Source organism: Halictus rubicundus, chromosome 15, assembly GCF_050948215.1.
Source record: "Halictus rubicundus isolate RS-2024b chromosome 15, iyHalRubi1_principal, whole genome shotgun sequence".
In the NCBI taxonomy this organism is placed as follows: Eukaryota; Metazoa; Arthropoda; class Insecta; order Hymenoptera; family Halictidae; genus Halictus; species Halictus rubicundus.
Window position 1 is genome coordinate 10,933,958 of NC_135163.1, and position 11,062 is coordinate 10,945,019.

The 11,062-nt window shown below is 44.5% G+C and overlaps 1 protein-coding gene across 1 annotated transcript; it reads right to left on the reverse strand.

The window, feature by feature from the left end:
• Positions 1–7,037: 7,037 nt before the first annotated feature.
• Npc2b (Niemann-Pick type C-2b) lies at positions 7,038–10,846 on the reverse strand. Its single transcript, XM_076800489.1, has 3 exons — positions 10,704–10,846; positions 8,083–8,390; positions 7,038–7,384 (listed from the first exon to the last, which is right to left on the reverse strand). The coding sequence occupies exons 1-3, from the start codon at positions 10,780–10,782 to the stop codon at positions 7,301–7,303; spliced, it is 471 nt and encodes a 156-aa protein (XP_076656604.1). The 5' UTR covers positions 10,783–10,846; the 3' UTR covers positions 7,038–7,300.
• Positions 10,847–11,062: the final 216 nt, after the last annotated feature.

The following is an 11,062-nucleotide window of genomic DNA, read 5'->3' on the forward strand; positions in this document are numbered from 1 at the left end:
TTGCTCGATCGTTTCACGTTCGTCGGTTCTGGAACTGGGAGCAGCCTCTTCGAATCGGAATCGGCGATTGATACTCTTCTTTTGGCTTCTACTGCTTTCGAGATATCGACTGAGAGATTAGCGGATGGAAGCTCCCATGTCGATAGGTTGGTCTGCCGTCGGGTTAGACCTTTTTCCTATCCCTTGTCCTTATTACGTTCAGTTCGAACAGTCAATCTTCATTTCAATGTCGCGAATATTGCTCAGCGAGTTGAGAGGTTAACGGTGGTAGAAACACGAAGAGCAGATCGACGGGACTTTCTCCACGATTGTTCCTTAATGTTGACTAGCGATCGGCCAGAATTCAATTAGAAATAGCTATTAAAATGTAGAGGATACTTTTCCTTGGATCTGTTCTTCAAGATTTTCTCGGATACAGCGGCAGTGAATAGTAACGATCGGATCAGAAATAATTGTAGAAACGTCAAACCGATTTCTGTAACCCTCTCCGCGATCTTACTCAATGTAAATTTCTACAGTATACATCAAGTCTCAGAAGAGATTTCTGAAACCTTCGCGATTTTCTTTGTACACGTTGATCCTAGTATTGTTTAGGCAATGATCCAATACGAAGCGATCGCAAAAACCTCCTTATCTGGCTGCTCAACCAAAGTTGACACAACCGTCTCGAAGAAACCAGAGTCTCTTAAGATCGATGAACAAACTTCTTATCCCAAGATACACGATCAAAGATCTCTCTCTCTCTCTCTCTCTCTCTCTCTCTCTCGATAGGTCCAACCGAGTACCAACCTCTCTGCACCTCGACTGTGATCGATGTAGGCAAGCCAACGCGAATATTGTATCGAGTATTTCGCGTAAATTTGGTTTAGGTTCAACGAGAGTCTTTTATCGTCGATTTATCGTCGAGTGCTTGCTGTCTTCTTCGTCTGAACCTTTCTGGGATTTTACAGTTGAACGTTTAATCAGCATGTCACATATTCCCGTTGTATTTCGCGAAATCGATCTATCCAGTGCGGTGTTTTCTCTATAGAGATAGTCAAGTGGTCAATTGTGTTCAAAATCGATTTATCCTCTAGTACTTGTCTTCTTCGCCACCGTTCACCGTTCACCGTTCACCGTTCACCGTTCAACGTTTAAAGAAATCAGCCATATATTTTCATCGGCTGCGACAGATCTGTCCAGTTTGCAACCCCCTCTGTTCAAACGATCCAACGAGCAGCAAAAGAACAGATCGACGACGCTGCATCCATAACATACTGCTACGCGCATACGCTCGCAACACTCTTCTCTGCCGAGGGGCTCGTTGCAACAGCAACAAGGACAGAGAGCAAAAGGTTCGTGCGATTAATCAGCGTAGGTAGAGCTCTCGGCCTATCGGCTCGCTTGAAAAACGAGTCTCGCTGCGGAGATCTTCGATCACGCCGGGTCACCGCAGATTTCCGGCTCGTCTGGATCGGGTCCAAGGGAGGAAACGTGTGCAATCACGCTATGCTCTCCACCCTCTGTCCTCTATACTATCGTTTCTCGAACACTGGTGAAATCGATTCGCGGTAAAATCGAGACAACACCGTCACCGGATCATCGCACACCGGAGGAGTAGGTGGGAGTAGGTGGGGAATCCGAAATCTCACGCGGTACACTAACCACGAGGAAGCGCGGTTAACGGTGCGACAATTTTGCCGCGCTTTCCCTACCGGACCCGCGCGTTCGAACTTGCAGGCTCTCGATGGAAACGATCGCGAGTCGCACCCGGAAAAACCTTCACGACCGAGGTTCCCGACGCAGGAGAGGATCGTCACGTGCACGCGACAAAAGCTGCAACGCGCACCGTCTTTCTTTCGGCGGGATTTTAAAAGAGGCACCACGGAGACCCAACGGAAAGCGAGGCACGCGTTCCTTCGGCAGTAGTTCCTGTTCTCGCGCCGGTTGAACGGATCTTCGCGAATTGGCAACACGAGGCCCAGCTACGCGGAGATGCGCGTGACGGCGCACGTCGACGCGACGCGACGCGACGCAACGCAACGCAACGCAACGCAACGCAACGCAACGCAACGCAAGCACACGTGGTCCTCGACCGACGGCGGACGGCACACTGACGGAGAAGACGAGCCAACGGCGCGGCGACGGACGCGCAGCCTGCAAAGCCTCCCGAGGAGGCGGTGGTATCGGAGGAAAAGCACCGGGTGGGGAACGTAGAGGGGACCAGTGGGTGCTACAGGGGGTTAGAGGGGGTTAGATCGTGCCAGAGGGATGAGAGGGGGTGCTAGCCGGCCCACGAACGGAGCGAACGACGTGCACTCTGTGCACCTCTCCACTCTTGCACCTCTGTGCAACCGCCCCCTGACCAGAGGATACACCGGCCAAAGTCCGGAGATGTTTGCCCTCTACGGGAAACGCGTTCGAATAACACTCGTCGCCGACGAGATAAACAACGCCGCAACCGATGCCTTAATCGAACACGCACATGCGTTCGCGGGAACCACCCACGAGGCTCGCCTAACCACCCCTCTCGTTGGCGAGGCTCTCGACGATACCGAATCGCTGGTGGAGAGCGCACAGCAAATCTGATTAGGTCCGTCGGGAGCGAACCGTTCAACGCGTACAACAACCGATTTTCAAAGTGCGGTCGCATTGCTACCGCCTGCTGTCACGTTACACGCACGCAAAATAACAATGCGTATACATACGAGTTGAGGCATCCAAGACATCCACCCGAATAACGCTTCTTTTCATCTGACATAGTAGTCGTTTCCAATTGCAGTTGCCCTTGACCTTGTATCATCTTCGCAATGGCTCGTTGTATTATGGGTCCTGAAACGGTCTGTCAAAATGTAAATAAAAAAACTATATCATTCCGTTTAAACAAAAAAACATTACCGTTCGCAAGCTCTCGGAAAATATGACATAAAAGAAAGCAAACGAATAGGACTGGACAAATAACTGAGAAGATTCCTTTTGTATCGTTTGTAGCAAGCAGAGTATTATCCTCTTTTGCCATTGTTGGTAAACAATTTACACTCGAACGTATCTGTTGTCGAGCTTTTCGAATACAACCCAATTCTATTCCACTGATACGACAGTAGAAACTACCGTACCGTGTGCTGCAGTAGAACAAGTAAAGCATTTAGGAAACGGAAAGAAACGTGACAAAGTTTAATCCTCGCCCAACTAATATTGGCAATGAGTCGCTTGTGGTCCATTAAAAATTTATTATTTATTAACACGTTGATTTTCACATCACTCATACTTGGGTGACCGAGTTATTTAGGTTTGTTACTAATAAATGTTTTATTTCAACCTCAATTGAGCCTCCGAAGACGTTCTGTTGACATACTATTTTTCATTTAACACATAAACGTTCACAATCTAACGGTAGCAAAATAAACCCTGGTAGATTGAGACTGGACGAAGTAGTATAAAGTAGGATAAATAAAACGGTACTAAACTAGCTAAGAAACGTAGGAAAGAGTTATAAAAGTTGCAAAAACGAATGTATAAATCCAAAGTGTTCATAACAGAACAATTTATACGATGTTGATCCATATAATAGAAACATATTATCCCATTTTTCTTCACCAGGGAAATTATCATTCCATACACTGTATAAACGTACAGGGTGCGTTAAAAAGTAATGGTCATCCGTCCTAGGGGTGAATCTACGCCTCTGGAACAGCTGCTGCATTCGAAACCATATAAAGATTAATTACAACAAGTACCTGCAAAATATGTTTTAAAAAATTGATAAATGAAACCGCAAAATGATCCTAAACATCAGAAATTGTACAACAATAAGACTGATTCCGTCATCGTCCAAGAGTTAAATGAATTATGAAAGCTTGAAATTTGATTTCGATGCCCAAACATTCGCGTGGCTCCGTCGAGATTCGATTCTTCCGGATAAATCGAAGCCACGACGAAAATAACACGCAGGGGATAGTGCACGGTACACGGTACATGCGCACGCGTATCTCCGGTAGCGTTCCAGCTAGTTTGTACTGTTCGTTTGTACAGCTCTGTCGCCGGTTTCCTTTCCTGGCGGAATATTTTCTCGATTCGCGTTACAGTGCGCCTCTGCGCACCTCTCTGCAAATATTCCGGAAGACATTTCGCGGGGGATACGATTGAATTCGGTGTACCGCCTAGAAAATTCAAAATCTCGATCCCGGTCTGCGAACAAGAGCCGTGGACCTCGACAATAATAATCCCCGTGTAATATTGAATAACGAACTTTCCTTTCGACAGAAATGATAAACTACAAAAGCGGGTTCTACTCACTCGAACAATAAAATAAATAAAAAAAAAAAAATAAGTTCTATCGACTGTAATCAGAAAATAAATCATAGCACGAGGGGTTGATGTGGCAAATTTTTCCCCAAGAACTTTAGGGTAGGGAGGAAAATGGAAAATCGAGTAGCAGAAAAAAGAAAGAGAACGAATAATGGAGAAAGAAGGACGAAGGACGAAGGACGAAGGACGAAGAACGTTGGTCCAAATCGAACATAGCTCTCGACAGTGTCGCGTTTAAGTGGTCCACGGACAAGTGCTTGCTTTCTGTCGGGCGTCCAAGCCGGTTTCTAGTGTTCGGGTAAAGGGATGGGAATTCGAAGGGCTAAATTGCAGGGCAACGCAGAGGAGATCGAAATAGAGCGGCGGGGAGGGGAGGGGAGGGGAGGGCGAAACAGCCGTACACCGGGGAGCCAGATGCTCCCGCTGATTCCGGAGTGTCACGGATCATGGTCATCCGAAAAGCTCCGGAACTTTTCAAAGCTATCTCTTCTATCCAGGTGGGGTGGTTTCGATCGATGCTTGAATCACGCGTGTCCTCGATTACGCGAAAAGTCTAATTACAAAGCTCCGAAGGCATTCTCGTTACTCGTTATCGGCAACGCGTTTGTTCGATAAAGGTGGCCACGACAAATTAATATCCGAATTCCAACTCTCTGGGCTCCTAGTACGAGGACTGTCCTCGATCTCTCGTTCGATACATCCGTTTCATTCAGGACAGTTCGTGTATCGTCGGAATTAAATCTGCAGCTTGACGTTGCAATACCTTCGGCTACCAAATGCGATAAACGACCGCGATCGGCTGGTTACCTTATCGATCCGGATCTTTCCTGATATCCCACAGAGACCGTTCTGTCGGTTTCAAACTAACCCGACCTTTACTGTTATCCGTTCGCTAGTATTTGCTTGGCTTGGACGGCCTTTGTCATCTGTTTCATTTTCAACGCATTTTCGTTGCTCCGGTTATTTTTGATACTCTTCCAAGTAGATTATTATAATCGCGTTTGATTTACCTCGATTTGATTTACCTAAAAATCATTGATTGATTTTGAGTTTGATTCTATACTATCTTCTATACTATCGCTATAGGCTATCCTGGCTGATAATATTTATTACGTTATTATACATACATGTGTTACGTACACGCGACAAACATAAAATCAATTGTTTCTTATGTTCCGCGTTAATAGACGATGGTGGACCCTTATGTATTTATTTTTGTGGAAACAAATATTGTGTGGGCCGAAGAATTTTTTTTATACGAGTGTAAGCTTATTATTTAGTTTGTTCGATGCCGAATTATGCAAATATGTACAGCGCAAACTACTCTGTCGGAAAGTGGCCAAACAAACGCGAACTAGCTGGAACAAAACGGCAAAAGTTACTGGGACAGCGAAGGGTTGAACGTTCCGATTCGTTGCGATCGGAGCACGCGATTAAAGCGCAGTTTCCTTCACGCGACGCCGCGCCGCGCCGTTTACCCGATCTTCGTAAAAAGCTAGCACGAACGCGGCAATTTCCGAAAATGACCGGCCACTTTCCGAGGACTTGTAACCGCCGCGCTCCGCGCCGGTTTCCTATCGTGAAAGAACGCTCTTTACCGCGAAGAAAACGGAACACGAAAATATTGAATAGGAACATCAGAACTCCAGAAAGAAAAAATGCAATTCTCTGGATAAAAAACACTATCCATCAAAAATCCGACTTTAAGTCGTCATTGCCACTAAAATATATCAAATTGTATAAATATCTTCTATTTCGAGAATGAAAACCCCCATAATATGGATGTAGAATGATTTGATAGCATGGTCCGATATCCGAAGAATTCTTTCTGTCCTCTAAGTTGAGGGTAGACGGGGGATTAGATATTTGAAACAGTATTAAAATATTTTGTTTTATTCAATTATTTAAGCTGTACAATAGCTGACTGCAATTTTAAGCATTTTTTAAACTTACAATTTTGTTGAGAATTCTAATTTTTTATCATTATTTCCTTTTCTTTTCTTTTCCTTTCTTTATTTTCTTTTTTTTTTTTGTCTTTAAATTTACTTTTCACTCTTTGTACCGTCACAGGCGCTCGCGTGTTCAACATGTTTCGTCGATCGACCACGCGCGACAGTAGCTACCAATCACGACTGTTTTCCTACTTTATCGACAGATCTTGATCCATCTTTGTTGTGGATCTCGCGCGTTCATTCGTAATTCGTATATATATATATATATATATATATACTTTTTCTTTCGAAATCTTCTAGCAAAGTATCTTTCATCATTTGATAAGAAACATTCAAAAGAATTCTCGTTTTATGTAATCTTCTAAGCTGTTACGTCACTCAAAATATGAGTTATTTGATCACTATTTCTGGCACTGTCTACTCTATTCTCACAGTCAGTGACGAAGGTTATCGACCTTGTCCGTTGTGTATCAACACAACACCAAAACCAGCAAGAAGCTTTCATTAATTCAGTAAAAACATAAAGGTCGAAAGTGAAGGTTCCCGAATGTATCGCACATAGGCGAGTGTACAAGCTGGTGAAAAGGTATCGACTCGTCGGTCGTTTGAATCATTTAAAATTCGAACTGTACGTCGAAGAAGTATCTATCTGTATCTATCGTTCGAAATGAAATAAAAATGCTGGAAAATCGATTGAAATTGAGCAGGAAAATTGGGAAAATTGGGAAAATTGGGAAAATTTCTAAAGGACATTGACAATGCTGGGATGGAATAGGTCGAATAAACGAAGCTGCCGTGTGGGTGATTGAAAAGTTTAATTAACAATTAACATAACGGGACACTATGCTGCATATACTGATTAAGCTCAACGGTGAAGCAGGCTACCGGGAAGCAGCTCTGTTCGCGATAGTCGTGTCTCGCGAAGGCTCTCTTCCACGGCACCGAGGACATGTTTTGTACAAAGGGGTCGCGCAGCAGAGACGCAGCTTCGTGATTTCCCGGATCCACGTGGATTCGTAACCTTCTCCAGGAACAACGACCAGCATTCTCCTCTTTCTCTCTCAGTTCGTGATCTTCGAGGGGACCTCGAAGCATGCGATCGTGCTGTTCCCGTCCTTCAACGCGTAATGTATCCTCAAGGAGATCTGCGGACAAAAATTTCATTTTCACCGTGTATCAATCGCGACGTCGCGTCGGCAGATCGGTGGATTTTCTCTGAACATAATTATGTATACGCGTGGAAAGAAAGAGAATCGAGCATGTGCACGCGTTGCGAAAGAATCGTGCACGATAGTGTGCGGCGACAGCGAATTTCTGCTGACCCAGGAATTGCGACACTTGTTCGGTCTAGTACTTTCGATAAACTTTCGGTTATCGAGCTGATAAACCGGCATGCTTCCGTCTGAAATACACGTGTACCGGACAGGACTGCGAATGTGAATTGGCCAGAGACCGGCCGGAGGCCAGTTGCTAAACTATTCTTCGAACCCATCGAATCGTCAAGTCGAAGACAACGAGTCTGTTTTCTAAAGAGAGATAAACACTAGAATGAAATTTCAAGGAGCTGAACTAATAAAGAAACATTAAGAAAACTGTGTACATCAACTCGAACCAGTCGTCCGAATGTAGTGCAGTCTTTGCGTGGATCTTTACGCGGGTTTCCACTTCGCCAGACATCCGAGTCAACCGAATGGTAAAATTTCACAGTGAAAGAGACAATATCGAGAGATTCCGGAGACGTTCCGGTGGTGCCGACAAAAGGGGTTAACGAGGAGAGCCCAGCGTGACGTGGATTTTTTCTCTGACGACGACCGACTACGAGTGACTTAAAGAGAGTTCTCACCGTAGGATAGATGGGCAGGATGGCGAACTCGCGTTTGTAGACGTACTGGGTGCCGGCCTTGAGCGCGCACGAGTCGGGGTGTGTACCATCTTCGTTGAAAATGTTTTCGCACGCGCTGGTACCGTCAACGCCGACGAACGGCAATGGCACAGAGAGTACCAACGCGAACACCGAGTTCTTTACATTAGCGACGTCGTGGTCGACCACAAACTTTTGCTCCACCGATGGCCTGGTCCCGCGTTTCAGCTTGCACGGCGGCTTGTCGCACCCGGATATCTTAATCAGATTCGTATCTGTTATCGGCTCTCCTGCAAAAACAGAGATCACTCTTATTTCTTCGATCTTGAAACCATCATATTCTACGATTATCAATTACTCGTCAAATGAACTAAACACCTGAAAACTGAAGGAGATTTTCTTTATTAGAATTTTACGGTAGACTTTTAATTGTTTCTAAATGATCGATAAGCTCACCAAGAGAATACTCGAGATTACGAATTAACATTAAAGTTACATTAAAATCAAATACTTGAAATAAAAACAAGTTAAAATAATAAATTTGTAAAAGTACACAAGTTTTTCTCAATTGTCAATAACTGAGAATGCCTCTGATCTGTGAACAAGCGACGCACCAGGTTAAGTCGGAGAGAGAGAGAGAGAGAGAGAGAGAGAGAGAGAGAGCGAGAGAGAGAGAGAGGGAGGACAATGACCGACCTATTGGCGGACTTTCGCTATTGATGACTCTAAACCAAAGTCGAAACTGCAACGTTTTTACTCTCGAATCGCTGTCTACATTGTTTTAAATACATGCTCTCTCTCTCTCTCTCTCTCTCTCTCTCTCTCTCTCTCTCTCTCTCTCTCTCGAATCTGTCCCCACTTGTTGCAGAACACCTTGTATGTACGTAACACGTTGCGTAATTGGGATCACTTTCAATGGATCACCTTGAGATCAACCCCAATTTATCTTTGATAAATCGTTCAGTTAACCCTTGTACGGGAATTATGTTTGTTCTCCTCTGTTATCGATAACAGAACTACCGTGTGTGCATTGAAAGTGGTTTGTACTGTGTTGTCAAACTGCCAGGTCTGCATTTCAAAAGCATGCTGACATTTGAAATAACTTTGAAATGAAATAGCCAACACTACACAGTTCATTCGCAATTATTTAATTAAGAGCTCCACCGAACCCACACCAACCAGAAACACCCACAGCTTCCATTACAAACAATTTTATAAAATTCCTGCAACAGCTGCCTTTTTTTTCTACTTGAAAACATTCAACGAATCGACGCCCGAGGCTTGCAGGATCAAAACAAATCAAAGTCTCTAGCCAGCTATTTCCACAAACGTTTAAAGGCGAAACTAATTATTATTATATATTAATGGGAACCGCGAAGAAGATCGTGCACGGAGATACATACAAGTGAAATCGTTTCCTGCGGATGTCTCGTCACTTGTAGTTTTAGCGAACCTGTATCTACGACTAGCATGATCGTAGCATGATCGTAGCATGATCAAGAGAACGTTTTTTCTACAGCACGGCGCGGCGCGGCGCGGCGTGGCGGGTCGAAGGTTGTTCCGCCTCCTCGATTCTACAGGCTCGATTCAACAGTCGTCGAAAGCGAAACAGGTCTCCGTTTCAACGAAACTCGTGTGCCATTTCATTAACCCGTAATTAATAAAGATTCGCGTAATCACGCGGTGAACACATCTATGACTCGGGCCGAGCATTACTTTGATACTAAAACCATAATCGGAACGACCGCGTTTCACTGTATCGCAAATTTCAACCTGCGATCAACCTGGTCGCATAAATGAGAATTATTCTGAATCAGATGTTTTACACACAGCTTTGATTTTCTGTGGATCTGCGAGTTAAACCAACACTCTCGAATATTCATGTTAATCGTGAATCCTTTTCTTCTCTTTCTTTTTCTAAATATATTTAGAGCACATTATTTAAAGAACAATATCCAAAGAACCGCCGTTTGCCTAAACAAATACAGCCTCATCGTTTGTATAAAATACAAACGAGTCACGTTTGAAAGAAAAACCAGGCAAAGTCTAAACAAATATACAGTGCTGTCATGCTTATACGATACAGTACAAATGAGTCATGTTCGAATAAAAACTGTACAACAAGAAATTGTAATTGAACACAGTCTCGTTATTTTCATAGATACGAAACAGTAACCTGTCTGCTGCTCCGTAATCGACATTCAGAAAACACGGAAGAAGAGAATTTTGCAGAAAATTTGCGATTTTCAACGAGCCTCTCTCTCTCTCTCTCTCTCTCTCTCTCTCTCTCTCTCTCTCTCTATCGATTTTCAAGATTCATCAGAAAAATCAAATGGCAGAAAATTCACGAATCTCAATAAACTCCTCGGCATTGGATAAATCGTCGATCGATTTTCAAGGACCTCCGCTAACATAAAATAGACGGTAAATTCGCAATCGCCGATGATCCTATCGATCCCGAAGAACACGTTTACCGCGAGATCACAATATATAAAAAGAAATTCGGATTTTTACGAATCCGTGTGTAGATGTGAGAATTTCGAGTGATCACAGGTTGTTTCGACGAGGATGTTTGGCAATGCGAATAAGGATGTTTTACGCACCACTCCCGCACTCGAAGACTTGCGTGGCGCAGGCGACCGCGGCCAGAACCGCGAAAACGAGAATCGTTTCCCTCAGCATGGCGATATCTATCGGTGAAAGTCTGTCGATCTGACTCTGACGGTGCTGTCCTCGGAGAAGATTCTGTGCGCGATCAGCTCTTCTGGCTGTGCGTCCTCGCTCGCTCCAATCAGCTCCAAGCAGCTCCAAGCCGGACTTTCGACTGCGAGCCACCGCGGGTTGCAACGTTATGGCTGGTCATTCGTCAAAGTTCGCTTTAAATGGAGCCCCTGCCAAGGCGAGAGTGGCAACAAGGTGGGGACGAGGGGCATACTGTCTCTGCCACGGTGGAAAGGGAATA

Excerpts from the sequence above, each read along its gene's own strand:
- Npc2b (XM_076800489.1), bottom strand. The coding sequence starts at position 10,782 with ATGCTGAGGGAAACGATTCTCGTTTTCGCGGTTCTGGCCGCGGTCGCC. Across the intron at positions 8,391-10,703 it reads AGTCTTCGAGTGCGGGAGTG|GAGAGCCGATAACAGATACG; the intron begins GTGCGTAAAACA and ends CTGTTTTTGCAG. Across the intron at positions 7,385-8,082 it reads TCCTGCCCATCTATCCTACG|ATCTCCTTGAGGATACATTA; the intron begins GTGAGAACTCTC and ends TTTTGTCCGCAG.